Below are 13,913 nucleotides of genomic sequence, written 5' to 3' on the forward strand. Positions count from 1 at the left end.
ACTGGTGAGTCAAAAATCATACTAAAGTGTCGTCATCAGCTCTGGCTCAAGCAAAGTTTCACACAGCGCAGTGAGGCTCAAAACACCTGCAGTGGCAGTAAAATAAACAGGGTTGTACACTTGGGCAGGACAGAAGAGCAAATTTTCCATTGCAATAATAATATTAATATTAATAATAACAATAATAATATATGGCAGATGTCTGTCAGATAGATAAATCTTGAGCTACCCCTCTAATATTTATATTTAGCTAGGAAATTTAGAAATAGGTGCAGGTTCAGTTTTATTGAAACGTCCAAACACACAAAGTCAAACTCTCTTAGGCAAACTTTCTTGTAATTTCTTCAAGTAGTCTTCAGAAAGAGTTCTTCAGGGTTCTTGAAGCACATTCAAAGTTGGTCTTTAGGTGTTTCTGCCTTTTGATCTGTTCTCTATCACCAGGATCCCACACTGCTTCAGTATTGTTGAGGTCTGGGGTCTAAGGAGGCCAATCCACGAATGATAGTGTTCCAGTGTGGGTTTCTTTTCAGGTATATTTATACCGTACTGACATGTGTTTGAGATTATCATCATGCAAGAATAAACCCACTGCCAATCAGATGCTTTCTAAATGGTGATATATGGTGAATCAAAATCTGTTGTGCTTTCATACTTGCATTAGTTTTGACAACCCCCACAACACCATTGGCTAAACTGCAGCTCAAAACATGACACAGCCTCGGTCATGTTTTACACCTCTCTCCTGCCCTCCTCTTTGCATTCTCATGGCAATTTCTACGGAAAATTTAAAATTTTGATTTTTCACTCCATTGGACAAAGGATGTAGAAAAAGGAGCAGCAAGACATAAGAAGACCATGAAGAAGATCCATGGACGTAGTGAAGGAGCACGTGCAGGGTTGGTGCGACAGAAGAGGATGCTCTTGATGGGGTCAGATAGAAGCAGATGTTTCACTGTGGTGGCCTCTTGAGGGAGCAGTCAACTGAAGATTCATCACTGCATCAGAGCCATTGCAGCTGATTTTCAGCTCAGTTCTTGTAATTGTGAATACATCAGCCTATGGCTGCACAATTATCCGATGCCCGGTCCACTGTTTTAAATTTAAAACCAAAGTGCTTTATAATGCAGCATCTGACCACCTGCCTGGATACGCCAACCACAGCTGTTCCCTGCACAACTGATGTTTACCAAACAGAAATGGTATACAAAGAGAGCTGAGGATCAGCTGAATGTTAACACAAAAACCTTAACAGATGTGAAAGCATTTTTTTTTTTTGTTACAGTGCAATAAAAAATTTTTTGTCACTCTTTGAATAATCGTGACAAATAATCATGATTATCATTTTGGCCACAATACTTCAGACCTAATAAAATGTGAATACATGTGGTATGAATGTGTTACAGATGGTTCTCCGCTTCCTGTCCAGTATGTGGTGTAGAGGGTGGTCAGCATTATCGTTGATAAAACCATAAATAAAACCAAACAATTAAAAGAAAAGTCACAAATATATATTTTTATTGTCAATGAATACAAAGGCATGTAACAACCAGCTCTAACTGGCAATCAGATGTGTACAAAATAAATGTACAACCAACAAACATCTACAGTTCAGTCACACAATTTAAAAAGTGCAACCCTACACAACTGGACCAAATTTGTTCTGAAAGGCAACTATTATCTGCAGACCAAGCATACATTTTTAATTAGATCTCTAATTAGTTAGACACATATTTATATAATCCTACTCAACTGTAGGTTTGCAAAGTAAGGACTCAGCATTGAACATGGGAGATCAGTCACTGCTGTTATCAGGCTGTCTAAATGCTGGTCACACAAAGCTGCTGGATCTATAAAAGGTTTGAAAAAAGTTCCACTTAGGTCTGTGAAATCTTGCATTAGACTGTTTTCCACTTAAGGGGGAAAAAATAAAATAAATAAAGCCTGTATTGCTCTACAGGGGCAGCCTTGGCAGGTTTCGGTATCGCATCTCACCTTGATGCATTTCAAGTAACCTGTTCTTGATGCCTCTATTTGCTGAAGAACATCACATTGTCCTCATCATGTTCCCATGCTTTAAACGGGAAGAGGCAGCTTTCAATAGGCCTCGCTGTACCAATCATCTTCAAGTCTCCATGGCGTCAGAAGAAGATGCTTTTGACTTGTCTTTTGTTTTTGAGTGGGCGCTTGCATCTTCTAGCAGTGAAAGGTCAAGCTCAGGTAAAGGCACCCTCCAATACTGGAAGGAGTTGTAAGTGCAGTCTTCAGTGTTTGCGTCCTCATCAGCCTGAAAGGGAACAGACAGATAGAAATGTAACGTCCAAACGCAACTACGTGGCAACATTTTGTTACCTGCTGACCAATCAGTCCCCTTTTCACTGGTATATACAGAGTACAGTAAAAACAAGTCTAGAATGTGTAAATGGTGACATCTAGTGGACACTCACTGTAGTCACACCAAATTCAGTTGTATTGCATGGTCGCTAAAACTGCAGTGAACATCCCCGACTTCTGTTATATTCTCAATAACTTACTTTATCATTAGATTTGGGAACAGCGGTATCTGGCTCCTCGCTGTCCTCTCGTGGTCGTTTCTGGGAGCTCGTGACTGAAGAGCTGCGACGGTCTTGGAAACTTCCAGACGTCTGCACCGCCGAAACATTTACTGCACGCTTCCTGGCATCGTAGTGTGAAGTCTTGCGATAAGAAGCGGTCTCTTCTTCATCGAAATATTGCGGCCTCTTTCTGCAGCGGGTCCCCAGCAAAGCCAGGAGGGACGGCGGGCTCACGCCCCCGGACGGAGCCATGCTCTCCGCCTGTATGTCAACAGCGCAAAGGGAGCGGAAACACCTCTTGGAGGGAGAGTTGTGCAGCAGAGTGTCCTCGGCGCGCCTCTTTGCCATGCAGTCTGCCGGTACGCCACCGATGTGCACAGAAAACCTGAAATCCCTGTGATTGCTGGATAACACCGAAAGTGCGCAGGAGCGTGTTTAGCGATGCACGATCTCGAAATGATGAGCACCGGTAGTAGAATTATTGCAAAGAACCAATCAGAATAGAGCACTGCTTTCTAGCCCCGCCCAGAGCACCCAGTCTCCAATCACTTAACTCTCATCTACTTCCTGCAATTTACAACACTGCCTGATACTCATTGGTTTGTGTACATCAGGGTTCAGGAAAATATGTGCACTGACACAAAAACACAGACCACACTGGATGAGGAAAGCTAGGCTTTTGACAAAATCCTCCAAGTACTCACATGTGACACCGTTGTTATCTCAGTTACACTGGCTTCCTGTTAAATTTAGAGTCAATTTTAAGATCCTGGTCTTGACCTACAGAGCTGTGCACGGACTGGCACCAGCCTACCTGATCTGCTACAACCCTATGTCCCTAGCAGGTCTTTGAGGTCATCTGATCAGGGCTTACTTGCTTTAAAAAATACTAAGAGGAGGACTAAGGGTGATAGAGCTGTGGCCCCTAGACTGTGGAACTCTCTCCCCCAAACATTAAGAACTGCGGACTGAGTAGCTGTTTTTTTAAAAAAAAACAAACTCAAAACTCACCTTTTTAAAACTGCTTTTTGGTTAATTTTTTGCCTGTTAGCTCAATGTATTATTGGTCGAAAACTGACAGAAAAGCCTTTTACATGACAAGTGTCATGTGTGTTGTCGACATATAGAAAGCATGCACCATATTGTTAGTCATTGGTGCTAATTTCAGTCATTATAGAGATGTACTGTTTAAAGGTTGGGGAAACCTGCAGTCAGCTGAACTAAAGAAGTCACTTGGATTAATAACAAAAACCTTTCTCACACTGAAAATACTACATCGAGATAAAACAGAATCAACTTTTTGAGACACTTTATAAAGATTATAAATAGAATGTCACATTTGACCTCTGACCTCTCCTTTAAGGTCAATAGATTGATCTGAAGGTTATAATAGTGCTATATAGAGCTATTTAAAACTATGTTTGACCTCAAATAAGGTCAAACTTTCATTAAAAAAAATGATTCTTCAAATTCTACTACCTTTGTTTTTATTGGCAACATTCACAAGATGATACTTGTATATAGAGATTCTAGATATCGTCGACCTGTTGCCGTCTTTTCTGTTATGTTGGTGTTAATGTATTTGAAAATGTGTTTAAGTAAAACTGGAGAATCACATTTTTAAAATGTGCGGCTTTATTTCAAAGTGTGATGACAGTCCAAAACAAACAATATAAAAAAAATATTAGATGTAGTTATTGGCACATAAAAGAAAAAAAAAAGGGGAAAAAAAAAAAAAGGAAAAGCAGGCATTCACATCACATTCTCCTATCACATTCTCCTATCACATGCACACACGGAGCCTAAAAACAAAATGATGGTCTTCGTGGCCAGCAGCTGACACACAAACCACAAACACAAAGTAGCAGCCAATGGTAAGTGATTCATCTCAGACCCAGTATTTTGACTTTTGTTCAGATGGTACAGATCACTTTACTTCATATCACATCACCTTACTTCATATTACAGTCCCCATTTTGAGCCACTTCAAGGTCTTGTGGATTCGGGCAGACATTTTTAAAAATATATCTGGCCAAAAGGAAAATGTTCCTTTTCCTTTGTTGTCATATTTCAGCCAAGGATTGTGCTCTTATGCTTTCACTTGGTTTTGTCAAAGGACATCTTGTCACGTCGGGCTGTCGGGACCCTCTCGGCGTGGCGACTTAGCAGCCGGTGGAGAGTTTTGTAGCTGGTCTTCGTTTTGACCATTAAAGTACTGCAGCTCTGCAGGCTTCCGCACAACAAAGTAGGCACAGTCGTAAACGTATCTCAGCATCGACCGGTCGTTCTCTGTGTAGGTGGTCTGCATTGACTCCTTCTCCACCTGCGGGAGGAAGTTTAATTTGATTTTACTTCTCGAGCAAGGTTTCGGACAAGTGTATGGCTGAAGCGGTAATATTTAGGTCTTCAGGTACCTCGATATGGAAGCCAAATCTGACCATCGCTGTCCTAATGTCTTCGTAGCTAAGCTCAACTGAGAGCTCGTTGGCCATGTTCTCAAAGTGATACAGCAGTGGACCTTGAAAATATTAAAGAACGTTTACACTGTTAAGTTCACCGACTTAAGAGGAGAAAATCTCATCCATGTGAAAGTAAGACTCGTGTTTCCTTTCTATTCAATCAAAACAATTTTGTTTTAAAACTGAAAAAGAAAAAAAAAGAAATATAAAGATCCCCTCTATTTATTATTATGGCTCATTTTTTCTAAACAAACCAAAAAAAAAAAATAGTCAACATAAATAATTACTAATGTGAACAAAATCCAGCCCTATAAAAAGATATTACAGAGTGAGTGAAGAAGATCTAATAAGGCCTTAATGGGGGGATGATAAGATGCAGCAACTATAACTAGCTTAGCTTAATAAGGACCTGCAGTAGTTATTAATAGTTTGAATACGGACACTCACCCAGGTTGATCCACACTCCACCAGGCTTAAGAATCTTCCAGATAGTTTCCACATACTCCAACACATTATGAGCCGTGTCGATGAAGAAGCAGGTAGCCACACAGTCCCAGGACTCTGCCAGAAACACAAAATATAATAATCTTTATTAATACTTTTATGCATTTTTTTTATTACTAATATTACTAAGGTGGACATGAGTGAGATGTATTCATCGTTTCCAGCACCTTGTTAAATCTGTGCCATCAAGAACTAAAGCAGTTATGAAGGCAAAGGGAATCCAAACCAGCAAAAGCAAAATGTACCTAATGAAGTGACCAGTGAGAATATTTTATAGTACATCCACATTGAAAAGTTTGAGTCAATTATATTGTGCTTTTTGTAGATGTAAAAATGTATACTTTCAACCTACATGAGTAAAGTTTGGTCCCCTTTTTAGAAATATCTCATAGGTTAAAGATACATTTTATTTACCTGGCTCATTGTAGACCTCCACAAAGTCCCCTGCTACCATGGAGAAGTCTGCATTTAGTGACAAGCTCTGAGGGTTGACATCAGGGAATCTGATTGGTCGTGTTTGGTCAGAGGATCGCTTGTTGTTGCTAAACTGGTGGATCCAGGGGTAGAGTGTCAGAGCATTCACCTTTTCACACCTGAATAGAGCAGTGAAGATAGACAAGGAGAGTAAGAGTAGCGATTACAGACGCAAAAGAAAATATTAGTTAAGGTGTCTGTTCAGCCTGTGCATTTCTGTGTAAGTGTTACCTATTGAGAACAAAGTTTGAGGAGAAGAGCATGAAGAAGCTCCATTCGTTTCCCTGGCACATGTAACCCAGCCGAGCTATCTCCCAGGCTAGACGGCCAAGCCCAGCACCCGGAACCAGCACGCTCACCTTAGACACATCACTGATATAATAAAATGCACAAAATGCACATATCACATAGAAAAAAAACTGTGTAAGTCACATAATCACACCAAGATGTTGAAACTATAGCATGCAAAAAGTAGAATGCACATATTCAGCAACACTGACTTTCTCTTTATTGGCATGCATGTGTGTGTCCAATTTACCATGTAAGCTCCTTACTATTGATCACTTGGGAAAAGTCTTTGGATCTCTTGGATGATGGGCTTATAGCAGGAGTCCCTCTCAGCCTGGCCTGACTCACTCCAGTCTCTCACAAACTGTTTTATGGTGGACTTAAGTTTGTCCATGTCAAATGTAGAGGATGGACGAATCTTCCTTGGATCCTCCTGCTAAAAGAATGGAGACATAATTAAGTCACAGTCTTTTTTCATCTGCTCCCTTTAGGGGTCACTACAGAAGATCATGTGCCTCCATCTCATCCCATTCCAAGCATCCTCCTCTGTCACACCAACCATCTGCATGGTCTCCTTCACTACATCCATGAATCCTATCCATTCTGGTCACACTCAATGAAAATCTTAACATCTCCAGCTTGGCCTCCTGTCTTTTTGTCAGTGCCACCGTGCTCAAACCATACATAACAGCAGGACTCACTACCATCTTGTAAGCCTTCCTTTTCACTCAAGCTGCTGTTCTACAGACCACACTGGGTGAGGACTGGGTGACACTTTTCACAAATCACCCCTGACCCTCATCTCCACCCACTCCACCCCACCTGCACTCTCTTCTCCATGTATCTTTTGCACTTTTCAGTGCTTTGGATGGTTGACCCCAGGTATTTAAACGCATCCACCTTCACTACCTCCACTCCTTTCAGATTCACCTTTCCAGGTAACTCCCTCTCATACACACATGTAGTTAGCCTTGCTTTTCTACTGACTTTCATTCCTCTTTTCTCCAGAGCATACCTCCACCTCTCCAGGCTCTCCTCCTCCTCCTCTCTACTCTCACTACAGATCACAGTGAAGTCTGCAATAAATCATAACTCATGGAAACTTCTGGTTGACCTCATCTATTCATCATCACTGCAAACAAGAAAAGGCACACCTAACTCCAACCCATCATTAACTCTTACCTCAACCTCACCACTGTCTTGCTGTCCTCATACATGTCCTGCACCAGGCTCACATACTTGTCTGCTACTCGTCACAGCTCCCATCTTGGCACCACTTTGTGGATCTGGAGATATGCTTTCTCCAGATCCACAAAGACACAGTGCAACTCCTTCTGACCTTCTCCACAATCACTCTCAAAGTAAACATCATACCCATAGTGCACTTTCTCACCATGAAGACATACTGCTGCTCACAGATCATCACATCTCTTCACACCTAGCTTCAACAACTCTTTCCAATATCCTGGCTCATCGGCTTTATCTCTCTGTAGTTGCTACAGCTCTGCATAGCTTGTTCTTGAAAATCAGAAGCAGTAGACTTCTTCATTCCTCAGGCATCCTCTCACTCAAAAGATTGAGTTAAAAAGTGCACTGCCCTCTCCTGCAGACATCTCTATACCACCCAAGGTAAGTCATCCAGCTCAAACTGCCTTTCTATTCTTCATCTCTTTCATAGTTGTCCTCACTTTTGCCTTACTAATCACAGGAAAAAGACAAAACACTAGAAATAGCCAGCTCTGGATCTGTGATTGCAGTTCATACAGCAGATTTAAGTCATACCCTCTCTCCGTATTCCATGTTCTCAAACATGTGGAGGCTGTGGTGGACGATGGCCTGCAGCACCTCCTGGTTGTGGTCCGCACACTGGCCGATCCGGGCCAGGTTGGACAAAACGTGTGGCAGCAGATTCTGGTGGTGCTGCGGAAGACTCTGAAACTGACGCTCCGCGCGCTTGACCTGCTCCTGAACATGGATCCTGGCAGGAAGACACAGAGCTGAGACTCAGGCTTCACCAGCTACACTGATCACCATAACCATACTGTGCACAAGGTTCACTTTTTTTCTCTTTCACTGTATTTAAGTGTGTTGTGAGCAGTGTGAAAGGCAGAAAGGGCTGATCAAAAGAGGTCAAATGCAGCGAGCAGAGGTGGTTCAAAAGTAGGTGTCGCAATTTAACGTTTAAATACAGTTTAAACACATCAGTAAGCCTTTTTTTCTCTTTAGACTTGGTGTTCTTCTCTATGCTATTATTTGCTAACACTGCCATGTATTGACACAAAACACCCGCGGCCTGTCTTTATTTCAAAAACCCTTTTCATACCTGTAATATCTAAAAGCATCAATTATTCTCCAGAAATGTTTCCTTTCCAGCCTGGCCTCCTCCTCCGGGCTGTATTTTATTCTTTCTTTTATATAATGTGGTCCACCTTTAGCTCCTTCTTGTCCTGTTGTTTCAGCCATATCTTGAAAAAAAAAAAAAAACCTTCACATCCAATCAAAGCGAGGCAAACTTCTTCTTCTTCTGATTGGTTTTCAGCGCAGCAGACTCTACGAGGCGCAGTGCTGCCACGTAGCGTCAGGTAACTAAACTACACTACTTTGTCTTTAAAAAATCTATAAATTAACAATTTATTTTACATAAATACAATAAATAAATACAATATTATACAAATATAAAATAAATAGAGACAATAATGCAACTCAGCTCAGTAAAAGCATTCTGAACTCAACTCAGAAAACTTACTCTGTTAGTAAGAGCCTAATCCCTGCTGGCATGCACCTTTCAAGAGAATAAATAAAATGTATTTAATGTAATAACATGTAATAAACGCTATTTGTACTCATAGTCAAATTAAATGTGAAATATTGAAATGACTATTTAGTCTTTTCAGTCTTTTTTGACATAAAGTGCAATAGTGCATGACTTGATAGTTTAAGATGTATGCATCTTTATCTCACGCCTTTTTTGGTTTTCCATGTGCCTGGCCCAGAGGTTTCCAGGTGTGTTAGTGCAAAATCTATGCATGTTACACAATAACGCATCATTATTAATAAAGATGATTGAAAACATGCTATATTATTGTTTACCCCTGAGAAAAGCTGATGCTGGGAATCCTGTTGTTTGTATTTTATCTTCTACTTGTCAAAAACAGGTAGAACAATACTAAAACCATGCAGTCATAAAAGAAGAGACATGACAAGTGAGTGTTTTTTGTTTTTGTTTTTCTGAGTATTTTATGTTTACTGCAACAACCATGGAAGAACACAAAGCATTTCCTCCATCAGATGTTTGGGTTAATAATCTTTCCCATGAAAACAATGTTTTCTGTGTTACGCTCAGTGATGATGACCATAAATGGGCGGTTAAACTTCAAGACCGGGACAATCCGGAAGGACATGAGCATGATAACGATGCGTGTAGCAGCTGCTGCTGTGGCTCCAGCCTCATCAACATCCAGGGTGGCTTGGTGTACCACCTACAGTGCAGTGGAGTGAGAAACATGTGAGAGGATTGAATAAAAGGGAGAAATGTGTGTTTAATAACACTGTCCTTACCTCTGAGACTGCCAGTTTATGCCCCTCTGAAATACCGGTCAGATTTGCACTATCACGAAACATGTCTGCCATTCCCATTTCAGTCAGCACTTTGCTCAGTTTGTAGGAAGTCTTGATGGAGAACTTTGGCACATATATGTTGTATCTCCTAAAAATTGTGAAAGGAATCAATAGTATTGATATTCATCCGGCAAGCATATTCAGGGTATGACAAAATATTTTTACTCTTCTTGAATTCTTAGTTTTTGCATGTTTGTCACACTTCTGTTTCAGATTATCAAACAAATTTTAACATCAAACAAAGATAACCTGAGTGAATGCAAAATGCAGTTATTAAAGGATAATTTCTTTTATTAACAGAAAAAAAGCTACCCAAACCTGCCTGCCCCTGTGTCATAAACTGCCCCTCCTTGTTAAAACATGAATTTACTGTGATTAACCACACGATTAAACACAATTTCATAAGCCACAGCCAGGCCCGATTACTGCCAGACCTGTTGAATCAAGAAATCACTAAAATAAAAACAGTCTGACAAAGTGAAGCTAAAAGATCTCAAAAAGCAATACATCATCTAAAGAAACTGCTGGAAAACTAAGTCAGTGACACCTATCAGTCTGGAAATAGTTACAAAGTTTTTCCAAAAAGTAAATAAATCTTGATGATCCCCAAGTATTTCAGTACGTGGACTGACATGACAAAGCTGAAGTTTTTGGAAGGTTTGAGTCCTGTTACGTCTGGCGTAAAACTAAGACCGTGTCCATGAAAAGAATATCATAGCAACAATGAAACATGGTGGTGGCAGTGTGATGGTCTGAAGCTGCTCTCCTGTTTCAGCATCTGGGAGACTTCCTGTAATTGGTCGAACCATGAGTTCTGCTCTCTACCAGAAAAGTCTGGGGGACAATGTTTTGCACCCTGAAGAGTTATGCAGCAGACGATCATCTGAAACACACCAACTCAAATCCACCTCTGATTGGCTCCAAAAAACACAAAACAACATAAAGGTTTTGGAGTGGTCAAGTTGAAGTAAGGATTTCATGTTTTAAAAAAAACCCTCCAATGTGTTTGAGAGTGGGCCAGAATCCCTGCAAACGCCTGACTGCACCTTGTGCTGCCAAAGGTGGCCCAAGCAGTTATTAGGTTTAGAGGGGAATTACGTTTTCACATAGGGATGGGTGGGAATCGGTAGTTTTTTCCACTTCATAAATGAAATCATCATTTAGAAACTGCATTTCATTTTTACTCTAGCTTTCTTTGTTTAATCTTAAAAATTTTAAGTATATGTAAATATGATGAACGTGTCTAAACCAAGAAATTAAGCATGATTTGAAATTCTACCCAACCTCTGCTTCTTCCATTTCAGCCATTTGTTGACATGGCCCGGGCTAATGGCGTTCTCCAGCGTTGCCATATTCTCAGGCAACATCAGCAGCATGGAGTGGGTGCCGTTGAAGGGGAGGTGGAGGACTGTTGTGTTAATGAGCTTGTCATCATAAATATCAACATCCTTTTCCATATTCATCATCTGGACTGGAACCTGGAAAGGTGACAGTTTATTGGAAAACAGGTTGAATTAGGCGCAGTGATGTATAATTATTGCAACTCATCTCCGTTCTGAATCAGCTGCTTGAACCTGAATGTTCTCCGCATGGAAATGGTCGTTTGTGGTGTGCTGAGGATCAAACGGAGTCTCCCACTTTCCTGTTTTGCGGTTATAAGCAGAAATAAATCACACGTTACAGATGACACATCAAACTTAAACCTTGGAATAAAAGAGAGACCAGCCAAATCTCATCTCAGTTGACCTCTTACCTTTAAAGTATATGTAGCTGATGAGATACATGACTGTGTTTACATCCAGGCTCTCAACCAGCTTGTCAATCTTCCCATTGGTCTTGGTCGCCACATAATTGTTGATGGTATTGACACTCTCCGTGGCTTGGGTGAAGTCAACATTAAACCCTTCGGCAAAATAGGACTGCTTCAACACCTCCAGGAACTCGGGTTGCGGCTTAAAGCGGTTGTCCACGAACACGGCAGTCCCCTCACTGGTGTCACCACTCTTTGCGTTTTGCAGGAGCATACGGAAGGACTGATCTACATCTGCTTGCATGAGCTGGGAACTGTTGAAACCTAGACCACTGAAAAGCTGCTGGTGGGTCTCCCCCCGAGCTCCTACGGACAAGGCAGCCAAGGCAGTAGAAATACTGACTGGTGAGAAGAAGATGTTTTTGCCTTGAAAGTCAGGATGAGCTGCTAACTTTCTGTACAGACGGAAGGCAAACTCTTTGTTTGCTGTGGACACCTGTGAGAGGCTGCTGTCAGTTTCTTGGTCTTGATTGGCATGGCCCAAATGGTGATGGCCTCTACCCATGCAGAACACTACTGATAAGATCCAGATAGCCAAGGCTGCATGCATCATGGTCAACTGAGACAAAAGTTCACAATCGATTGTTTGTTCATGTGGGTTATGCAATATTTGCTCCTGAAAACAGTCAGTTTTGCTCTTTCGTACTGTGAACTGAGTTTCTGACCAACACGCTATGCTGCAACAGTTTTTGCTAAATTCCCAACAAATTTCTGTGTTTCTTTATCTCCTCACTCATTTGAAGCAGAGGGGCCAGATTTAATCCCTAATGTTGCCTATCAGAATTTACTTACATTAAAATCCAAATTGGCTGTTTTGTGTATGGGCTGGTTAAATTTGTTTATAGACGTCACGATAATTAGCTGCAAATATTCAGCGTCATTAAGAAGAGCTTAAAATCAAAGTTACAACTTACAGTCTACAGATGTTACATATTAAAGATAACCGTGCATCTGATGGCGGGACAGTTAAACATGCTATTAAAAAAAACATATCGCCTACCTTCTTCTGGTTGGAGCTCACTGTATGTATTATCAGCCACAGAGAGTGAAGCTGGACGGGGGGAGACCTTCTATTTATGAGGACGATCAGGCCGAACTTTGACTTTGTTTGCTCTTTGTCTCAGCCTCTTACTTGCTCAACCTCTGCATTTGTTCTGTGCAATGACTCCCCTGTAATCATGGCATCAAACTGAGTTCACACAAAATGCACAGAAAAGCCATTGTTTGTTAACGCAGGGGTACAAAAAATGCCATAGGTGATCACTAATCACCAGCTGTGCTGTACAGTATAGCAGTTGAACTTTGATATCACCCTGTCAACACTGATGTCAGAGAGAAATGTTTATCTGTTGTGCAATGAAACACTAAAACACTTTTGAAAAGTTAATTTCTTTATTTATGCAACAGCTATTGGTCGAGTTAAAAACGGGCATTGATTTCAGTGCAGTGCTGAAAAACACATTTAATATTTGGCCATTAGGAGGCACCATGGAGCCACATTACTGTGCAAAGGTCTTGAGGTGCCCATTATTTCTTAGTATTTTGTTGGGAAAACAGGAAAACAGTTATTGAAACAAATGCAAAAATACATGTTAATACACTATATAAGGCAAAAACAGAGCTTAACAAAGCTTGAATGCTAATATTTGGTATGACTACCTTTACTCTTCAACACAGCCTGAACTGTCTTAGGCTGCTTTCTTGCGTTTTCTGTAAGTAGTCTTCAGGAATAGCTCTTCATGCTTCTTGAAAGACCTTCTTTGTTCTGTTCTCTGTCAAGATGATCCCAGACTGCTTCAATAAAGTTGAGGTCCAGATGATATTACATAGTGGGTCAAAATCTGATGTCACTTTTCTGTGTTCATTGGTTTTGACAAGATCATCAACACCACTGTCCTAAATGAATGTCCAAACCATGACAGCAACTCCATCGTTTTTCTCAGCTCTCTAGTGTGCCTCTCTCCTGACCTTCCTCATACATACTGGCAACAATTTGAACCCAAAATTTCAAGTTTGGATTCATTCCATAAGACTTGTTGCCACTGATATTCAGTACAGCTCTTGAGTAATTTGGCAAGAATTAAAAATGGCATCTTAACAGATCTCAGCCTTCCAATGAGAACATTTCTGATGAGGCTTCAGCGAATAGTAGATGGATCACCTGAAGTGCCCAAAACATAAATCGGGTCAGGATTTGTTCCTTTTTCC

At 40.9% G+C, this 13,913-nt stretch overlaps 3 protein-coding genes across 5 annotated transcripts; all 3 read right to left on the bottom strand.

The window, feature by feature from the left end:
- Positions 1–1,498: 1,498 nt before the first annotated feature.
- Positions 1,499–3,068, bottom strand: wu:fa19b12 (uncharacterized protein LOC560551 homolog). Its single transcript, XM_040019723.1, has 2 exons — positions 2,532–3,068; positions 1,499–2,284 (listed from the first exon to the last, which is right to left on the bottom strand). Exons 1-2 carry the CDS (start codon positions 2,898–2,900, stop codon positions 2,123–2,125), a joined length of 531 nt encoding a protein of 176 aa, XP_039875657.1. The 5' UTR covers positions 2,901–3,068; the 3' UTR covers positions 1,499–2,122.
- A 1,081-nt stretch (positions 3,069–4,149) lies between these two features.
- Positions 4,150–9,358, bottom strand: carnmt1 (carnosine N-methyltransferase 1). Of its 3 annotated transcripts, XM_040019469.1 has the most exons (9): positions 9,024–9,358; positions 8,601–8,742; positions 8,060–8,255; positions 6,544–6,713; positions 6,221–6,361; positions 5,930–6,108; positions 5,459–5,572; positions 4,967–5,070; positions 4,150–4,875 (listed from the first exon to the last, which is right to left on the bottom strand). In XM_040019469.1, the coding sequence occupies exons 2-9, from the start codon at positions 8,738–8,740 to the stop codon at positions 4,678–4,680; spliced, it is 1,242 nt and encodes a 413-aa protein (XP_039875403.1). In that variant the 5' UTR covers positions 8,741–8,742; positions 9,024–9,358; the 3' UTR covers positions 4,150–4,677. The 3 variants fall into 3 exon arrangements, with proteins under 3 accessions (XP_039875403.1, XP_039875404.1, XP_039875402.1); XM_040019470.1 differs by lacking the exon at positions 9,024–9,358 and having other exon boundaries at positions 6,544–6,710; positions 8,601–8,895; XM_040019468.1 differs by lacking the exon at positions 9,024–9,358 and having other exon boundaries at positions 8,601–8,894.
- A 127-nt stretch (positions 9,359–9,485) lies between these two features.
- On the bottom strand, positions 9,486–12,834 carry LOC120726126 (serine protease inhibitor A3M-like). The gene is made up of 6 exons (XM_040019471.1): positions 12,706–12,834; positions 11,649–12,264; positions 11,470–11,537; positions 11,180–11,373; positions 9,836–9,983; positions 9,486–9,756 (listed from the first exon to the last, which is right to left on the bottom strand). The coding sequence occupies exons 2-6, from the start codon at positions 12,256–12,258 to the stop codon at positions 9,562–9,564; spliced, it is 1,215 nt and encodes a 404-aa protein (XP_039875405.1). The 5' UTR covers positions 12,259–12,264; positions 12,706–12,834; the 3' UTR covers positions 9,486–9,561.
- Positions 12,835–13,913: the final 1,079 nt, after the last annotated feature.

This window comes from Simochromis diagramma, unplaced genomic scaffold (genome assembly GCF_900408965.1).
Source record: "Simochromis diagramma unplaced genomic scaffold, fSimDia1.1 OVJJ01000822.1, whole genome shotgun sequence".
Lineage (NCBI taxonomy): Eukaryota > Metazoa > Chordata > Actinopteri > Cichliformes > Cichlidae > Simochromis > Simochromis diagramma.

Coding starts and splice junctions, on each gene's coding strand:
- carnmt1 (XM_040019469.1), bottom strand. CDS start 8,740: ATGGCTGAAACAACAGGACAAGAAGGAGCTAAAGGTGGACCACATTAT. Junction 8,256..8,600: donor GATGCTTTTAGATATTACAG/GTATGAAAAGGG, acceptor TCTTCCTGCCAG/GATCCATGTTCAGGAGCAGG. Junction 6,109..6,220: donor TCAAACTTTGTTCTCAATAG/GTAACACTTACA, acceptor TGCTCTATTCAG/GTGTGAAAAGGTGAATGCTC.
- LOC120726126 (XM_040019471.1), bottom strand. CDS start 12,258: ATGATGCATGCAGCCTTGGCTATCTGGATCTTATCAGTAGTGTTCTGC. Junction 11,374..11,469: donor TCCATGCGGAGAACATTCAG/GTTCAAGCAGCT, acceptor TCACCTTTCCAG/GTTCCAGTCCAGATGATGAA. Junction 9,984..11,179: donor CTGAAATGGAAGAAGCAGAG/GTTGGGTAGAAT, acceptor CACAATTTTTAG/GAGATACAACATATATGTGC.
- wu:fa19b12 (XM_040019723.1), bottom strand. CDS start 2,900: ATGGCAAAGAGGCGCGCCGAGGACACTCTGCTGCACAACTCTCCCTCC. Junction 2,285..2,531: donor TTCCCAAATCTAATGATAAA/GTAAGTTATTGA, acceptor GTTCCCTTTCAG/GCTGATGAGGACGCAAACAC.